The sequence below is a fragment of the Alligator sinensis genome, unplaced genomic scaffold (genome assembly GCF_000455745.1).
Source record: "Alligator sinensis unplaced genomic scaffold, ASM45574v1 scaffold519_1, whole genome shotgun sequence".
Lineage (NCBI taxonomy): Eukaryota > Metazoa > Chordata > Crocodylia > Alligatoridae > Alligator > Alligator sinensis.
This window is the reverse complement of record NW_005842187.1, coordinates 1,544,916-1,564,848: the sequence shown is the minus strand read 5'-3', so window position 1 is coordinate 1,564,848 and position 19,933 is coordinate 1,544,916. Positions and strand designations below refer to the sequence as shown.

The following is a 19,933-nucleotide window of genomic DNA, read 5'->3' as shown; positions in this document are numbered from 1 at the left end:
TTTTTGGCACCCCGGCCAAAAAAACGTTGCCTACTCCTGACCTAGGAACTTCACTTAGTTCTACTGAACTCCCAACTAACAGGATGTGAGCAGGCAGTGAGGGGGGAGCATCAGTGCCTATCTTCCCCCTGTGTCACATCTCCCTCATGGCAGCTCCTGCATTAAGAGTTTTCTCCCTTTTAGACATATTCCCACACTATAATCCTTGCATATTCCAGAGGGTTGGCAGTAGCCATCCAACTGCTTGCAGAGACCACTTGTTTCCTCCTTTTACCCCTATTCTTGCTCAATTTGGGACATGGAATGCATGCAAAAAAAAGCACTTTTTTCCAAGACAGTTAAGGCTGTTAAGGTTCGCAGCACAGTGAGCAAAGCTAGGCAGCAATGGAGCATCCTCGCATTTGCTTTCTACAGATCTAAGATAAAGCCCTTTAGCAGAGGAGAAAGACTAGTATCTGGATTGCTCTGCATCTCTAGAGCATGAAGCTGGGAATCAGAATAAATGTATCCTGCCCTGGGAGAGAGGAAAACTAGTAGTTTGAGCCCAAAGCAAAGAGTTGGATTTTCTGAGTTCCCTTCAGCTCCGAGAGAAGGGTTATCAAGTGCTTATAGCACAGCACTGAGTATCAGGACTCCCATGTTCTTGTCCTAAGCCTCCCATTGGCTCACGAAGGCACAGAGGCACAAAAATACTTAACCAATTACCCCATCTATAAAGCAGGGATAACAACTTCCTCACTTCATGAGTTGCAAGGGCTATTTTATTCACATAGCCAGCCGCTTCCAAAGGCATGCTACAGAGAACAAGGTGTCCTTACAAACCTTGTGCATGTACTGAAAGCATCTCTCCCACACCCCTTTGCTGGCGTCTGGGGACTCCTCACAGTAGACAAGACAGGAGAGTTAGGCAGCTTTGCTGATGACTCCTGAGGGATCACCATTCTGCCAAAGGGAAGTGCCTTTTATCCTGCCTTAGTTTAACCAAGCTACCTCTGAATCCGCATGAGCAGGACGGGAGGTCTGTGCCATTCAGTGCTGGCACTCTGCCTGCAATTCAATCTGCTCCTGCTGCTCCGACACGGACAAAACCTCCCTTCTGCCTCCAAGGATGAGGTCATCATTAAATTGGGGGGTTGGAAATAACCCACACAAACAGAATGAGTGGAAAATAAAAACAATGTAAGTGCTCTCGGCCCCTATTTACTCCATTTTTCAAGGACAAACTTTCTCTTACCTAATGGAATCCATTTGATTTTTACTTAGTGGATTAGATCATGGGAGTCTGTGCCCAAATTTGAGCTGGACCATGGCGTAGGGGTCACAGGACCAGCCTGATTCAATAACGGAGTCCAGAACTGAAGAGACAGGAGATGCAGAGGCAGGGACTGGAATGAGATGGGGAAGACTTTCCACTTGGCTTCTGGGAAGGAGGCTGCTCCCAGCATTAGGTTGTCCAGAGGGGATGATGGGACTGCTGGAGTTTCCCTGCTTATTCTCTGCCTAGGTCTGCGGCCAGGAGTTTGTCCTAGCAGAGCAGTGGTGTGAGGAAGCTCCTACGTGGAGACTCTGACTCAGGATAGTGTCCCAGCAGCAGCCCCCTGCTACTTGTTTGCTGGGGAGCAGAAAGCTCAGAGTTGATGTTCAATTAGCCACTGGCAGGGTGCTCCTGCAAGGAAGCTCCTGCTGCTAAAGTCCTAGTTATCCTTGGCGAAGGGCTGCTTTGTGGATGCCCGAGTGGTGGGAGTCCCAGCTGGCACAGCCCATGCACTGTTGTTGGCAAACTTGCATTCCCTGGCAGGAGGAAGCTCAGAGGTGAGGTCAGGGGTGAAAACACAAACAGGATGCAAAGAAAGACTGAAAGAGCCCCTACCACAGCACAGCTCCTGCCCCCACAAACAGAGCAGTGCCTCGGCCAGCCCCACTCTGCAACTTTGCAGCAGGAGAGCACCCTCTGCTCCCCAACACACGACGATGACTCTTATTCTCCAATAAGAAGAAACACAACAATAATATTTTATTTTGAAGCCCTCTAGTAATGCTGCTATTTCATCCTGAAGCCCTCAATATCCACCCAAGCCTCCTCCTGCTGAGGACATAAACAGGAGATGGGATTAGTGACGTTAGATTTAATGATCCTGTTTATTCCTAAAGAAGAGGCTGTTTAACAAGGAGCCATGCAGGGCAAACAAGGGCTGTTTGCTCTGACCCATGGGCCACGCAGGGCACATGCTGCTGAAATATTTAGCAGGTTTGCACCTCTCTTCTCCTCCCACAATGTAAACTTGCTGAACTCTTGTGCTTATGGGAGCTGGAGTTATATGGCATGGAGACATGTAATGCACTGATACTAGAATACCACTGAGCACCAAACACCTTTGCACGGCACAGACTAATTTCAGTACACCCACTGGCAGTCTGACCCTGGGACAGCAGCTACAGGGAGAGAAGACCACAATGGTAGACAAACCAGGAGCAAAAAGGACTGATTTCTGAATGCGTATGTTGTATGCATTACCAAGTCCTGGACCAGGGCAGTGACTTCCAGGGGGAAAGGGTGGATTTTTAATACTTACTTGCTCACGGTCATTGAAGAAGAATCCAAAGTCATTTCCTGCTCTGTAAGCAGAGTGCAGCAGGGACTGCCAGTGCCTTTCTCTTCTGTGTTACACAGCACCTAGCATAACTGGGGCTAAGTGCTACTAAACCAAATAGTACAGGGACTGGTTCTAACCAGCCAGAGCTGAGCATCATGGGAATTTTTGAAGCCTGCCATTTCATTCTTTGGGCTGCCAAAGAATTCAAGCAAGAACCTTGAACCTCTGTAAAGCAGGGCTGGGATCTGGGGAGTCCATTCATCTAAATTAAAAGCAGAGCTCCAGAGTATAAAAGACTGGACAGCTCGGAAGAAAACTGATGCTAATAGTATTAAATAATGTACCTGGGCAATTGTGAATTCAAACCAATGCAATCTCCTCAGAATTGTCAGCCTGTACAAGGTGTGAATTAAAGCTGTGGAGTTCACCATCTCCAGACTGAATAGGCCTGGAGAACCACTCCTCTCCTCCCCACCAGTATCATGCATGCATACTGTACTGGTGCCTGTGTTGCACTCTCACTTGCATAAACAGAAGACTCTACTTTCCAAGCAACTGCTCTGACTCTCTCCACTAGCACCAGCTTTACTTACAAATTCAAGCTGAGGGTGGGAGTGCTCTCGTATCCTGTTCCCACACAGACTCTAGAGTTAAGGGTCTAAGGATAATCTTCCAAGGGTGAATTTCAACACAGAGAAGATCTGTTCAAGGCCTAGACACCCTGTCCAGCCTGGGAAAGGTTTTGGTGGAACTGGCCCCACATGCATAGGGATTTTTAGTTCACTATGCCTCTGTTGGAGGTCCCTGGCTTTACCACAACGACCACTTTGAACAAGGACTAGGATGCAAGATAGTCTTGTTCTGAGGCTCTGGGCCTCTGGATTCACGTCCTGACTCTGCAAAGATTTCCCAGGTTTCCTCAAGCAAGTCACTCAGCTTGGGATTTTCAAAAGCACCTGAGGAATCACAGAATAGCAGGGCTGGATGGGATCTTTGGTCATCAAGTCCAAACCCCTGCTCTATTCAGAATCATCCCTGACCAAACCATCCAGCCAACATCCCACCTGCTGGTTTATTTCTAATACCAAACTAAAATTTCCCTTGCTCCAATGTAAAGCCATTCTTTCTTGTCTTGTTCCTGTCAGCCACAGAGCATGGTCTACCTCCATTCTCCGTACAGCCACCCGTCAGGTGCTTGAAGACTGTTACTAGCTCCCCCACAAGTCTTGTCTTCTCCAAACTATGCAGTCGTAGTGCTTTCAGCCTATCTTCGTAAGTCAAGAGTATACTCAAGCTCACTACTGAAAACTGCTCTAATTCTCTCCATCTGTGGAGTTTTTTCTCCAAGGCAGCTCCTTGCTCTGCTGACTTTCAATGAGAGTTTGGTGCGAGGATCCCACCTTTCATCTCCCTGTGTCTCGGACTCCCATTTCTCAAAGCCAATAATCCTTCCTTTCCCTTACCCTTCATCTGTCTTGCCTGGTGAGTTTGCAAGCTCTTTGGGATGTGGAGCATCTTTCATTCTGTTTGTATAGCGCTGAGCATAAGGGTGCCCAGATCTCTTTCGGGGCCTCTTTGGGTGACTGTCGTAAGGGACAAAATAAATGGGGTGGCAATCAGAATGAAGAAATGAAAAACACTTTGCAGGGACCCCTTTCTGCCCTCACCCACATATCCCCTTTGGAGGTTCTTAACTTAGAAACCTTCCCTCCAGAGGAGTGTTGGAGTGACAGAAAACATTTTCCAAGCTTAATATCAGTTCCAGATGTTCACAGCCATTTCAGTTTGTATTTCACCCTGTAAAACACATCTCTCTCTCTTGCGCTTGATCTCTCTCTGGTGCACAGCCTGCTTCTTCTATGACATAATCTGCTGGCTTGCCCAGTCAGTGCAGACGTACACACGCACACACACACACACGCGCGCGCGCGCTGTCTCCTTGAGCACCTCATGATCGAACAAAGAGCATCGCTCAACTACAAAGGCATTGTACACATGGAGCTATGAGTAATTTCCACAAGTTTTAACAAACAGTTTGGGATGTAATTGCCTGGTCTCCTTTCCTGGCTGCTGATCGGAGAAGTGCTCTCTTCCCCACTGCAGGGTGTTGAAAGCGTGCTTTATTTTGCACACATGTTCACTTCAGGAACAATCCTATTAACATCAGATGTTCAGAAGGTTGTGCTTTTTTTGTAAGCACCAGTAACAAGCCTTTAAAAATATGTGTAGCCAGGGGCTTGGGTGGGCAGGCAGTCCCCAAAAAGTCCAAATTCCCCTTAGCCAAGCCCCAGTACCTTTGCCCTGCACATTGAGAGAAGGCGACTGGGGAGTGTGGAGGGGCCCAGCCTGCAAACTTGCTCCAGACATTACTCCAAGATGAGCAAGAAGAGAAAATGATGTTTGGCTCAGGAAGGGGGCTTCATCTTCCAGTTGCAAGGAGAGCAGGAGGCCAAGGGCTTTGTGAAGATTAGACACTGGAGTCTTTGGGGGACAGGCAGACAGCCAGATGCCATACGGGAGCAAAGTTTGCCGTGTAGCCAAAGCAACGAGTTGGCAAAGCCACAGCAGAACACACTGCCAGGAGGTTATAGCTAATTGAAATAAAATAAAATACAAATAACCCTTCTGCATGAAAGTCCTGGAGATCCTAAGAATGACTCCAGCAGATTCAGGTAGAGCATACCTGTTACTTACTCTGGCACCACTATGCTCTGCAAATACCCATCCAACTCCCAGTGTCCCCATCAAAGTGGGTGATCCCCTCTATCTTTAGAAACAAAGGCCCACATTTTCCAAGGGAGCTTAGCTTTCACTTTTAGGGTTTTACCCTTGATTTTACACAGACAGTGCTTAATTCTCAGCTGATGGAGAGATGTACACAAATGCAAACATGCAGGGCTTTCATAGACCTGAGCAACCAAAGGTTCAAATGAAATCAAGGAGACCTGGGAATGGCGCAATATTACAGGCACCTCTGAAAATCCATCATGCTCTTTGGTGTCGTGAGGTGGACGTCCAAGGCTGAGTGGCCACTGTTGGAAATTACGCCAGAAAGGTCTGAAAAGCTGGAACGGAGTTTGAGAAAGGGGGAGGGAATGCTTGGCCCTAAACAACACTGGAGAGAGAGATGTAGGGCTTGCTTTTTTGTTTTGTTTTGTTTTGTTTTAATTGTAATTGAGGTTACTTTGTTCTGAGAATTAGCTAAGCCCCAGGAGCAGAGAGAAGGCTACGTAGCTCCTCAGAATGAACTGAATTGCCTGTCAAACACATGGCAGTCATAAAAAGAAAATAATAATAATAATCTGTATTTCCTACTCTTGCTGCCAGGCAGAGATCCAGCCACATCAAAAGAGAAAATCCGTGTTTCCCTTGCCTGGCCTCACCTGACAAATGTGTGAGCAATCTGGAATCTCCATCCAAAACAAAGTGCTTCCTTCAGCGGGTTGTCTTCCCTTTTTAGTATTGGAGGGTGCCCCTCCAAGATAAGGAGCAAACCTTCCACGCTGGGAACTGGAAATGCAACCCAAGGACTACAGCTGCATCTGGCAGTTTTGGAAACAGAAGTTAGCATGGGGAGGAGAGGGGGAAGAGGGGAAAAGTTACTCTGGGGAAGGAATAGTGTCTAAATAGGTAACATCGGGTACCACTGGGACACAGATCCTCCTGGCCATCTGGAGTTGAGGCCCCTACAAATGATCAGTCTTGATCTCTCTCTAGCACTGACCATCTTAGCCCCAAAGCAAAAGATACTCAGATACTGTAAGAACTAGGGCTAGGGTGAATATGTCAGAGAAGAACAGCAGATGGGAACAAAATGCCCTGCTGGTGCAATCTGGTATAGCTCTGCTGATTCTGGTGGAGATGGGCCACTTTACAGAAATAGAGAATTGAATCCTTAAGAGTCTTTAAAAAAGTACAGGAAAAATAAAGCCAAACAAAAGGAAGCCACCAAAGGCCAAGTTCTGCTGTTTCTGCTTTTCTCTCTCAGTTGGCTCTGACTGATCTTGGTGAGACTGATTCGGGCAGTCGTCACATGGTCAGAATGCCAGGCTGGTTCCCTTCCCTTTGACCCTCTTGGGCCTCATGACCAGGAGTCTTATTTCCAAAAATAGCCAGAGTCACTTAAAAAAACCTTCTATGGCAAGCATGCCATCACCTGGTCCAATGCTGGAAACCACTTTGCCCATCTTCTGCAGACTCTGAGGATCTCATGCACAGTGACACTTTCTGTACAGAAGCCTGTGAAGTCAGTAGCCTGCAGTTTAGCATTTCTTCTCCCCTTGACTCCCCAACACCTGGACTCGCCATCTGGATGAAGGGTGGGCAGCAGGAGAATCCAATTTTGCCAGCGACTGGAGCAAGGGGTTACAAATAGCTAACAAGCCAACATGCAAGAGGACTAAGAGATGCTGTACCACAGAGAGTAAGAGTCAGGGAACAGTCTCAGAGACATGGCCTCTAGCTGTCCATGATGAGAGATCATCAGTGCAGGAGGATCCATGTGGGTTTCAATCTCAGATCTATTCCATGTACTTCTACACAGCTTAGCCTAGTAATACTTGCAGCACTGGGGGCTGGCCCCTATGGTACCGACTCTGTAGTCTCTACAGGTCCTGGGACACCAGGTGATAAGCCCAGGATGGGTAAGCAAAAAAGCATTAGACACACACACCACTGGCTTCACATAAGCCACAGATTGCCCCATATGCAATATAATGTTCCACCTGCAACATCCATGGAACAGCATTCACTTGCTTTTGCTCTTTTCTTCAGGCACTCCAGAAGCCCCTGATCTTTGGAGTCTAATGAGCCCAAGGGGCTAACTACCAGAAAGCTCAGCTAGTCTCCCACTCCAAAGTCAGATCAGCCTTGCGACATGTCAGTACTTCTTAGGAACACAGGACTGGAAGGGAATTTTGGGGTCCAGTCCCCCACTGTCATAGGCAACCATGACAGAATCCCATTCACACACTGGTCAAGCACCATCTTAAAAGTACTTAAGGGTGTTGCCCATGTGGCCCCCACTGGAGGACTGTTTAAGACTCTCACTTCTATGACAGCTGGAAGCCTTCTTCTAATGGTTTCTTGACTAGACACGGGTAGAGTTTAATAGCTTCAGCTCCCAAAAGAGGAAGTCATTAGCATACAGGTTTTTGGCAGGGTGGGGAGGAGGGTTGTGTGAGTTTGTGTCTGCTCCAGTTAGCTTTGACTGGTCCCTAGCTTTGCATCTAACATTTTGTGGTTAAACAAATCCAACAACATACAGCATAAGGCACCCATCTTTCCCTGGTTTTGTTCATGAGAAGAGCTGGAGCATCATTTTCAGTAGTGTTTTTTTGGGGCAGGTTTCATGTGTTAATACAAGACCTTTACATTATTCACCTAAACTCCCCACTAGGCTTTCACAACCTTCTGCCCTGGAGGGGCAGGAACTTCAATCATAGTTTCATAGTAGCTAGGGTCAGCAGGGACCTGAACAGATCACCTAGCCTGAACCCCAGACAGGTGATCATCTAACCTCGTTTTGAATTTACCCAAGGTAGGGGCGAGGACCACTTCCCTGGGAAGTTGGTTCCAGATTCTGGCCACCCTAACCGTAAAATATTGCCTCCTGATTTCTAACTTAAACCTATTCTCCATCAGCTTATGACCATTGTTTCTCGTCACCCCAGGCGGTGCTGGGGAGAATAGGGCTCTTCCCATTTGCTGATGATCTCCCCTGATGAGTTTGTAGGCAGCCACCAGGTCCCCCCTCAGCCTCCTCTTGCCAAGACTGAACAGGTTCAGGTCCTTCAGTCTCTCCTCATAGGGCCTGTCCTGCTGCCCTCTCACCAAGTAGGTGGACCTCCTCTGAACTCTCTCCAGGCTGGCCACATCCTTTTTAAAGTGCGATGCCCAGTACTGGACGCAGTACTCCAACTGCGGCCTGACCAAAGTCGCATAGCGGGGGAGCATCACCTCTCTAGACTGGCTTGAGATGCACCTTTGGATGCATGACAAGGTATGGCTGGCCTTGCTGGCTGTGGTCTGGCATTGGCGGCTCATGCTCATCTTGGAGCCAATAATGACTCCAAGATGTCTTTCCGCCTCTGTGCTTTCAAGAAGGGAACTCCCCAGCCTGCATGTATGCTGTGGATTCCTTCTCCCAAGGTGCAGCACCCTGCATTTGTCCACGCTGAACCCCATCCTATTCTCATCTGCCCACTTTTGTAGTCTGTCTAAATCTAGTTGCAGCCTCTCTCTCCCTACATGTGTGTCCACCTCGCCCCACATCTTAGTGTCATCAGCAAACTTGGACAGCGTGCTTTCAACCCCCTCATCCAAGTTGCTGACGAAGATGTTAAACAGTGCAGGCCTGAGAACAGAACCCTGGGGTACCCCACTGCTCACATCTCACCAGGTTGAGTACAACCCGTCCACCACTACTCTCTGGGTGCGCCCCATCAGCCAGTTTTTTACCCATCCAACTGTGCAGGCATCAATGCCACAGTCACTTAATTTATTAATGAAACTATGGGCCTGAATTTCAGAAAAAGACATTCATTGCACTGTTTTCAAATCCAGTCATGAAACTCCAGTCCAAAGAAGTTTGATGGTCTGTTCAGGAAGATCCTCGCCATGCTATCTGCTGCTTAGTTTTTTTATTCACTGCCCGGTTGCTCCAGCAGCAGGCACTTCTGAAATGCAAATGATCTCTTTGCAGTTGCCCAACATTTTTTTGTAAGTCTCCCTTATCTCCCCACCAGTCTTGGTATACCCAGAGGCCTTCAGCAGTTGTCGCTGACAAAGATTTGACATTTTTGCTTCGTGCACCCTCCTGCACAAGACCAAACTTTGACTAATGGAGGCCCTACCTTTGAAATCAGTGATTCAGGACACAGAAGCAGTTGAATTACTGCAAAATTCCCCAGAGCATGGGGAAGACAGCCGCCTTCACTTACCTGTGTAGAGGTCAGTGTCTGTGTACTCATCAACCTTCTTGTGTTGAAGGACATAGTCAGAAACTTTTGTCCCAATTGCAGGCTGGACATCCAGCCACTCCAGAGAGACCACTGTGCTGGAGGGCTCTACGTTGGGAGACAGACGCAACCTGCACGAGAGACACAAAAAAAGGTGGAAAGCCTAGAGGTCAGTTAATGCTCTCGGGAAAATGTTTTTTTTTAAACAGACACTTCCATGCACTGCACAACTCCCCGGACTATAAAAAGCAAGGGGTATTAAAGCTAAGGGAGAAAAATAAACTTTCAACTACACTTCAGGTGAGTAAAGCCACAACCCCTGCCTCTGCCTTGGGACTAAATGACCAAAGCCAGTATACCTGGAGGAGGCTTACCTTCCTTCCCAACTAATTCCCATATAATTACTTCCTGCAATCAGAGAGAAGAGGCTTGGTTCAGCAGCCCTATGGACTCACAAATAAACAAGAACAAGAACAGGTTACCCAGAGAGGTTGTGTCATCTCCATCCTTGCAGGTTTTTAAGACCTGGCTAGACAGAGCCTTGGATGGGATGTTCTAGTTGGGGCTGGTCCTGCTTTGAGCAGGGGGTTGGACTAGATGTGACCTCCTGAGGTCCCTGGCAACCCTCATTTTCTATGGTTCTAAGGAGTCAAACTTTTCCCCCCTGAATGTCCATGTACCCTAGACAAAATGAAGGGATTGAGTGTAAATGAGGGGGAAAGCTAGCTCAGGGTGTGTTTATGATGTAAGACTGCAGGAGTGCTAGTGAACTAGAGGCTGCGTGGCAGGGTAGGGGGAGGGGGGAGAGTGAGGCCTGATTTCTCCTCAAGTCCTGTGCCTTGTATCACCAATCACACCAGTGCAAAGTGCCACCACATCAAGCATCACAACTAGGGCTGTACAAAGTTTTGGGTGTTGATTTGATTTGGAGGAGATTTGGCTCAATTCGGCAGCCGGATCTCTGAATCCAAATCGAATCAGGAGACCAATAAAAAGGTCCAAATCGATTCAAAGCTCTCTGAATCAATTTGGAAAAGATTCGGAGAGCTTTGGAGATTCAGGCAGTCCCCACCTGCTGCAGCAGGGGGCTGGACCCAGACTCCATGCTGGTAAGCAGGGGGCAGGGAGTTGGGGCTGGAGGAGGGGAGAGGAGACCATGGGGAGACCCCTCCAGTTCCCATAACCTGCCTGCTCCCCCAGCCCCCTGAGCACCCTAAGACCCCTGCCCGCTGTCCCAGTCCCCCCTCCCCATGGCTTCTCCATCCGCCCCAGCTCCTGGCTCTTTGATTTGTGACAGTGATTCGAATCACCGAATCGAATCGCTGTCCCCCAAATCAGCCAAATCCAAAGTGAATACTAGCCGCTTTGCACCTCATCACAACCACGTTGTAGTGGTGTCACCAGCTACACAAAGTACAGGGCTATGGAGAACCAGGCTCAGAGCATACAAATGTGTTGTTTGAACTCAGAATGGCAAATCAATTCCCTCTGAGGATATTGGCTCACTAAAAAGGTGTTCTGTTCCTTGTGGACAACTGGAGCCAGTCTTCCTGCTTTCTCAGCTAATTCCCCATTAATTTGCTCCTGATTTGCTCTCACTCCAACAAGCCACAATGAATTGCACTGTAATTCCATTTCTTTTACCATTTTAAATTTCATTCTACAAACCCTGGTAATAAGGTGATGAAAATCTATAAGGAAACCATCCAGAGCCGCTGCCTAAGCCAGGATATCCTGAAGGCATCAGTCACACAGCAAGATGCACTGGACTGTAGCCCTGGGCTTGAATGCAAGAGCAAGGAGGCGCCCGTGGGTAAATCTGTAACCACACACAGCTTATGAGAGGGGGCCGCTTTGCAACAGAACCCAGTTCACGGAGATACGTACACAGGCTGAGGGAGAGGGCTGCAGTTTGGGAGTCCATTCTCATCAAAGGCATTGAGGTCACACCTGCACCAGTCCTCGATCACATCTCCTTTTCCTGAGCACCAGTATGAGCTCATCAGGGCTCCCTTGAAAGCCTAGCATGTTTTGCAGGGGAAAAAAGAGAGAAGAGAGAAAGAAAAAGGAAAGAGAGTGATTGCTAACAGCTCGGTGAAATCAGCAAGCGGGTCAGCCTGGGCTTGCTGTGAGCATCAAGGTTGCTAATGACATCTGGAGAGAAAGGGTGGACTTGTAGTTCAGGCACAAAGCTGGGACTCAAGCAATCTAACTGATTTTCAGCTTTGCCATGGACTCTTTGTGTGACCTCTGGCAAGTCACTTAATCTCTGTGTGCCTTAGTTCCCCATATTCAAAGCTGAGATAATGGGGTTTATTTTGACTCACGTGCTGCTTTTGGCAAGGTCTGATTTCCCCTCTGTATCTGCTTTGTGCCCAGTGAAATGGGAGACTTTTAAGAGGAAAGGTGGTCTGTGCATGTAAGAGTGGAGCCACACCACTGTTTTCAAGCCCACTTCCATTGTGGGAGGTCATAGCTGATCTCCTTTCTGCCCCTGAAATGTCATTGCGTATGGTGCTCTTCCTTTCCTGCCTTCAATCACTGTGTTATGCTGTTAGGAACAGATACACGTCCTTGATCTCCACCCCAGAACTGCCTCCAGCCCAAAGACGAGTGGAACGGCACCCGAATACAGAGCTTCCCCAAAAAACTGCCCCCTTTCTGCTCATGCTTTCTTTACTCAGGTGAGTCAGCCTACTGAAAACTTTCCTGCGGAAGAACTATCCAGCAGCACTCCCAACTATACAGTTGGTTCAAGTAAAGACATCACAAAAAAAACCTTGTCAATCAACATCTCTTCTATCAATGGGGCTACAACACTCCAATCTTACTAGGAATGATTTGCAAGAGTACACGCTGCAGGACCAGGTACTGTCATCTGTAAGTGTGTCAAATACTTTCAGGGTGCATCTGGATGGGAATGGGGATATAAATGCGATCCTATCGGCATGCCAAGAATTCCTCGCTGCTGTTAAAAGCACCTGATACTGCAATCTGATACACAGGAAAAATGACACCGGCCTCCACTTGTAGAGATCAGGTTGCAAAAAGATATTTTTGATGTCCCTCTTTCTTTAAACCTATTCCCACTGCTAACTTTTCCTACCCGCTCATCCACACAGACTGCAACCAAACTGATGACTTTCCTTTCTCCATTCTCATGCGCTGGACCCAGCTACTGCAGTGGAGTTCCCCACACCACAGGGAAATGCTCAGCTAAACCCTAACAGGACTAGACCCCTGGTCTGATGTTCCAGGGATGCAATGGGGTCTCAGGAGAGCTAGGTCGTACTCCTGGCTCCACCACGGACCAACTGTGTAAGCCACTGTCTCTCTCCCTCTATATCTGAAAGCTTCGTGGCTAAGCAGTCTCTGCTGTGTTTGTCCAAGGGCATTCTGAAATAAATGACTTCAAGCACAAGTGTGGGTATGAGTGCTGCCAGGCTGGCCAGTGTGGAATATACTGTGAACATAAGGTAAAATTGTGCATTAATTGCCATCAGCAGATTCAGCAAGTACATTTAGATTCTCATGGGTACATTCAATATATTCACATATGCCCAACAAAGATGGCACTGGTTTCAGGTGGGGCTTCTAGGTGCTACCACAGCAATAGGGAGACCTTTATTTCCCCTTAATAATGTTGCAGAATCTATTTCTAGCAGGTTTTACAGCCCATTTTTAATTTGTGTAAATCCAGTATTTTGAGCCAGAATTTCCTTCCCAGTCCCCCATTTACACACACTCGCTTTACAGCCCCGGGCAGTTCATACTTGACCAAACTCTAGTACTTAAAACAATATTTTGACCTTCAAATCTCTGACTGTGCCAGATTGCAAATGCCTGGCTCGCATGATACAACTAACCCCCCACCAGGCTACGCCTTCAAGATAAAAATTACCCCAGGGAGGACAGGGACAGTTTCAGTAGGTTTGATATTTAACACAAAACTGTAGTAAAAAACACTTTCCTCAAGCCATTTATTTATAAAAAGGGTAAAAATAGAAGCGTACGTCATGCACCCTATTGTTTGCGATCTTGTCAGCTTCCCCAAATGTACAGCCACCTTTAAAAAGGCGCCTTGACTCAGCCCTGTCTGCGGTATTTGTTTCCAGACATTTATGAAATGTTCCCATTCAACAAGAAAAAAAACCAGAAAGAGAGAGAGGAATAGCAAGAGGGATGGGAGGAAAAATGTTATATTATTTTATTCCTTGGATTTTTTTTTTTATCTTAATTAAATGCCCGGGAGCGGAAAGAACAATTAGAGATTCTCCGGGATAGATGGATGGATAGAGAGGTGGAAAGACAGCTCAAAGGAATATATAGTGAGTGACAGACATAGGGGACAGACAAGAGAGAGAGCTCAGATGTATGAGAATGAATCACCTCCTTTTGCAAAGATTAACGAAATACAATCCTCTCCCAACCTCTGCACTGCGCAGGCGAGGGTGGAAGGGTGGTTCAGACACAAACAATGTAACAAGGAATTCAAGGAAAGGGAAAGGGCACATAGAAAAAAAAAACAAAACATCCCACCCAGTCCATTTACCAGGTCAGGGAGGGATGTGTGTGTCGCTGACACGAATATATTGCCATTGATGACCAAGCCAGGATGGTTTTCAATGGGCCCAGAGCTCCGCAGGGATTTCCTGATTGTTTGGAAAGACAGTGGAAAAAGTGAAAAAGGGTTTTTTTATAAAGGATGAGAGTGAGCGGTAGAGAAAGAGAGGCAGAGACAGAGAGAGCATGGGTTGGATGCCCTGGAGGTTTTTAGAGGTCACAGAGCTGGAAATAGCCTCCTGGCAGGCAGAGAGATGTAGTGGGGAGGACAGGCATTATATCATTGCTGGTCTTTGCTTTGAACTCCTCCTCCAGCTCCAAGTTATGTTCCCTTGTGGTGGACTCACAGTTTACGGCTCCCTGAAGGCACATACGGGCGCAGGCTCCCCTCACATCTCCAGCCAAAGAAAGAGACCCCGTGACTGTGCTGGCGTGAGTGAGGCCATGTGCAGAGGGTGTCAGGGAGTGAAGCGCAGGAGGGAGTGGTGGAAAAAGAAAACACCTGAGACACCTCTCAGGAAACAGCTTCCAGCCCTCTCAGTGCTCAACACCCACCGGGGCACATGAAGCTAGGAGTCTGTACCCATGACCTGAGGTCCAGTCCCACAGCAAAGAGCTGTGCGGAGGCAGCTGAGTCTGGCTGCTGAGTAAAGGCACATGGACAACACTTGGGACAAAAGCAGAGCCCGCTATACAGTGGAAACCTCCTCATATGGTCTTGGCATAGTTACTTGGTCAACCTCCCGTTCCCATAACCCACACTGCACATCTTCCACCACGGCACCCCCTCGCTACCTCCTTGCCACCTCCATGCCCACGCAGTCCACTGCTCATTGTGACACCCAGACTCTCCCACTGCACTGCCACCATACACCTATGCTGCTGTTCTCCTGTCACCATTTGCATATATGGACATGACTCAGTTGCCTTGTACTGCACCCACACAAGCACACACCCAAAATTCATGGCACCAACACCGTAAACCCATGATGTCCTAACAGCCAGCTCCTTTTCTCTCCAAACTCACACACCAAACTTGCTCTCCTTAGTGTCCTGTGGCACACTTGCTGTGCAGGCCCCTTGACACCATCACAACTAAGGCGTACGGCTGGCCCCGCTACTGCCTTAGCACTGTTACCAAGCACCCTTGCCTAGCAATGGTGCAGCAGGTTCGCTCACTACGTGGGGTCTTAATAGCACAGCACCTGTACGCTTCATTGAGTCTGAGGTCAATGCTGGTCCCAGCTCTGCCTTCTCCCTCCCACCAGAGCCTTGCAAAATAACTTGGTGACCTAATGAGGAAATCTCACTGGCCATGCTCCTGCCCTTTAATCCAATAGTTAATTTCTTTTGTTTGGTTGGGATTTTTTTTACGGTAACTACAACGCTGGACTGACCCTACCACTGCCCATCCACACGCGCTTTAATTAGATCCCACAGGTACAGAGGCAAGATCTGCCTTGTGTCAACCTTTACACAAACAAGGTTATCCAATCGATGCATCTTTCAATTCTACTCATTAAGTCACGTGCATCTACACGCAGTAACAGGGTTACACAGGGAAACAATAGCCACCCCCCGCCCCAGCCCTGACAGCAGCCTCTATTCAATTTTCCTGACATTTGTCTATGAAAGAGCAGGCAGCTGACGTCAAGTCAAGCCATGGAAGGCAAAGTGATGGGCTCAGCTGGCAGCTGGTGGGCAGGGTACACTGGGGCTGTCTTTGCTTGTTCTTAATCAAGATATCTAGGAAATGCATATGCTAGGGAGCATATGGCAGGAAGGGGAGAAAGGAGGAGGGATCAGAGGGAAGGGAAGAGGTGAATTTTTTGGCAAAAGCAGACTGATAGGGAGGAAGGTGAAAGCTATTCTGGAATCTGGGTTAAGGCAGCCCCACTAATCTCCAGACAGGCTGCTCCATCCTTCAAGTACTCTACCATGCATTCTGGAGGCTCCAGATTCCCAATATGGCCACTTCCATGGCTTACAGGAACACGGTGTCAAAATCAGGGCCACCACAGGGTACTCTGTGGTTTTCAAGTCCATTGCTGTAACACTTAGGACTGCTTTGGGGCTCTGCTCCTGCCTAACAAAAGCACAGCACTCAGTTGCCTCTGCTGTATCCTCCTTAAGCCCCAGGTTTCCTTCTGTGGGACACTGCTGTCACCTTAAAGAATTCAATGCTATTCTATGTGTGTTTTCCCCCCGGGATAAATAGCAGTGGCGCATATTTATGCCGCTGTTAGTGGTCCCCAGGGAATGCCCCTATATGTGTGCTTTGGCATGGGGCAAATTGCCTCAGGTCGGGTAGAGGAGGCTGAGGCCAGCACTTGGGCTGGCCCCTGCAGCCTCATCCAGGATCCCGGGGGCCTCCCCGGGTTGCAGCAATGACCATCCAGATGTGCCAGAACATGGCCGGCAGCCGGAGCACGACTGGCTGGCCATGCTCCTGTTTTGGGCGGCACATGCTGCCTCCATGTGCACCATGCTACACTGATTTTTTTTTTTGGCACACTTTATTTTTTTTAATACTGGAGTTTCCCATTATTTAAGTTTGGCACTGTACTGCAACGTGCACAGGATGCATTTTGTGGCACCTCAAGCCACAAGGTGCCTTGAGGTGCCACAAAGTGCATGTGATTGACCCCAATCAGGATAAACCAAAGAGTGATCCTTGGGGCTAAGGAAGCATTCAAGATGACCATGGTGAGCCACATCTAATGGAGCTGAGATCTGCCATACATCAACCTTCAGTTTTAGGATGCATCTTCACACGTAATTGTGCCTGGACCAAAAGTGTTTTTCATCTAAACCTGACTGCTGGCGACTGAAGACATTTTCTTCTTTCTGCTCGTTGGTCTGGGGTCGGGGTGCTGTGAGCATGAAAAATGTTGCCAGGAACTTGGCCTTTCTGTTCTTCAGGTACTTCATTGCTTCATTCTCTGTGACTCAAGAGATCCGTTTTCGCTCATGGACACCACCTTGTCTTCATGTTGGATGGGTTTTAATGAAACTCTCCCATGCTGTCAAATTAACCTTGGGCTGTGCTGGTTTAGGGCCTAATCCTGGCAAGGTGCTGTTCAGCGGCAAGTTAAAGGGACCAGAAGATGCTTAGCAAAGGATTCAAAGGATTGGACCTCCATTTTGGAGGGGCCTTTGACAGCAGGCTAACCTTCGAAAAGGGCTCCTCGTAGAGCAGTGAGCAGACCTCCCTCCCAGCATGTGCCAACCACTCCACAGAACCCTAATGCTGCTCTTTGCCTTGAATCAATTTTATCTTTCATTTAAAAGTATCCAAATTGTTTTGTTTCCCCATGAGTCAGTCCACTTAGTTTATGTCCTTCAGTGCCAGAGGGAAATTTATGAGATGAGAAACTGGCTCGAAACATTTATTTTCTAGATGACGACTCATGCTATTAGATATATAGTGTTATGAATCATAGGAACAGCATCTAATTTGCTCTTAAAGGTATAATAGGACTGGCTTCCCACACCCATATACACACATATATTGGATTGATGGTTCCCCCATTGGACAGCTAGATCATTTGTTTTGACATGAGCAAGACATAGAAGACTATAAAGCCCCATCTTGCCATACGTTAAGCCTATTCATAAAAAAATATTAGGGAAATGAATGATCTGCCTAGCACATCTATCCTAGACTTGATTGCTTATGGGTCTGTCTTCTATTGTTGTTTGTGCTCAGGGAAATGCAGATTTACCCACTTTCCATGGCTCAGAGGCTGAGCGGTAGAATACAGACAATTTTTGCCTCTCCGTTCCCCAGTTCAAATCAGGCTGAAGGAAGAAGTGATGAAAACTTGTTTCCATCCAATCATTTGTTGTGGTTGTACTGAAATCAAAAGAGAATCCAGCCCCAAGGGCTATAGGAGTAAGATCGCTGAACCTGAAGGAAGTCCGATTAGATGGACGTACATTGGATAGTGCAGGTAGAGCAGCTATTTGAAAAAGCCTAAGCAATAAGCCCCAAATTTTCAGAGGACTCAGCACTCACCATAAAGAGTGAAATTTCCAAAGAGCTTGGTGGGTGAGACTGCGCCTGTTTTAAACATCCATCTCTGATTGTGGTTGCTGAGGACATGAAAAATCTGCTCCTACTTGTTCTTTGAATTAAAGGACTTCTATGTTTAGGGCATGCTTTTTTTCAGAAATACTTACAAAATATGTATAGGGGGAAATATCAGGGTGAGTTGAATGTGGAGATAGATTTCTGGGGGAAATGATGGAATGGGCCTGTAGATTGTCTGGAAAGAGCTACAGGAGAAGGTAGTTAATGTGGTACACTGGTTAATTTGGTTTACACTGCAGTCCTGCCTACTTGCTCCCTCTTATTCTCTCCAAGCCTGAAAGTCCACTGGTAAGGCTACTAATCCAGGGGTCACTTTGTTGTTACTCTTGACTGTGGTCCCCATCATGCTTGAAAGCAGCTGTTGGGGGTGACTCAGGAGTGGCCTTGCTAGGTTTGGAGCAGGTGGGCAGGGCATATCTGGGAACATCCAGGCCCAGACATGCCACTGCCATGGGATGGACATGCTCTGAGTTTCTTGTGATGGTTTCCTGGTGAATCCTTTCAAACCTCAACCCCTAGACTCTTCCAGTGATAGACTTCTTTACTAGAACAATCTTAACAAAGGAGAAGAAGAGTTCCCTTTCCTTCTTGTCACTTCAAAGCCCTGACTCAGATGGTACTGAGAGAGAGTTCTTTTGACAAGATGAAGAGGTAAAGAGCTCACAATCATCCTACCGTTGAGGGATTGTTTTCTGCAGCTTAGATCTTGGCTCTAGGTGACACTCAAAACTCCTGAGATCCATCTTCAGTTCTGCTACTGCACCTGCATGGGGACATCTTGGCCAGGTTGCTTCAGCTCTCTCGGTCTGTTTTTCTATCTTTAAAATGGAGATAATTAGCTTTTTCCTCTTGTGTAAGGATGTTTGAGAAGTAGGATAGCAGACTTGCCACTGAGCCCCTACACCCAAGATGCTTGGTATTGTTCTAGCGTATGCAGTATTACTACGACTAGGTCTCATTTGTTACTCTCTGATCTCTATGTTCCTCCTTGTGTTTTGGCTTCATAGTCTTTATTATTACTTCCATTTCTAAACCATCAATCATAGCTCTATTTAGACACCGCTGCATGAGTTTCAAAGCAGCATCACGTCTTTCGGGAAAGAAGAGCCACATTCAGAGTTCCAATTCTTCCATTCTTGAGTTGCTAATTTAGGCAGCAATAGCACTTAGCCAAGCTTCTTGTCACACTAAGTTGTTAGGATGATGTCTGAAGGAAAAAAGTACAAAATAAATAAAAGAGGAGGAGTTTTGGATTGTGCCAAGATTCAGTCTCACCCTGCTCTCTGCTGGCAGCCAAGACTAACACCCTGCCTCTTACTGCCATCAACATGGTGTTGGGGTCAATTAGTTATGAGATCCTCCTCGTCAAATATAGCTAATGCTATGGGATGGAGAGCAAGAAGTGCCCTCTGAGATACAGCTGCCAGGTTACTGTGATATCATACTCCTGGGGTGGATCCAGTGGCAGAAAAATGACCTGTTTTAGATCACTGAGCACAGTGGAGTTGCAGTCCATGACAGGACCTCTGAGGCACTACCACAATAGAGGTAATATAAATATAAATAAATAATGCTGAATGTCCTTCCTGCCGGTTAATGGCACAGAGTGGGCATCCATGCAGGGATGCCATTCACGAACCAGCTAGGATCCTATGATAGTGATAGACCCATATGTAACTAGGCAGAACTGTCATTTCAGATCAGACTTTGGCTGTAATGCATAA

The 19,933-nt window shown here is 47.4% G+C and overlaps 1 protein-coding gene across 1 annotated transcript in view; it reads right to left on the bottom strand.

Moving 5' to 3' along the window:
• The window catches only part of ASTN2 (astrotactin 2), a 594,006-nt gene that overhangs the window by 130,809 nt on the left and 443,264 nt on the right, over positions 1-19,933 (bottom strand). Inside the window, 2 exon segments of the mRNA XM_006026274.3 lie at positions 9,536-9,684; positions 11,441-11,574. Of these exon segments, the coding sequence (XP_006026336.1) occupies positions 9,536-9,684; positions 11,441-11,574 (283 nt within the window).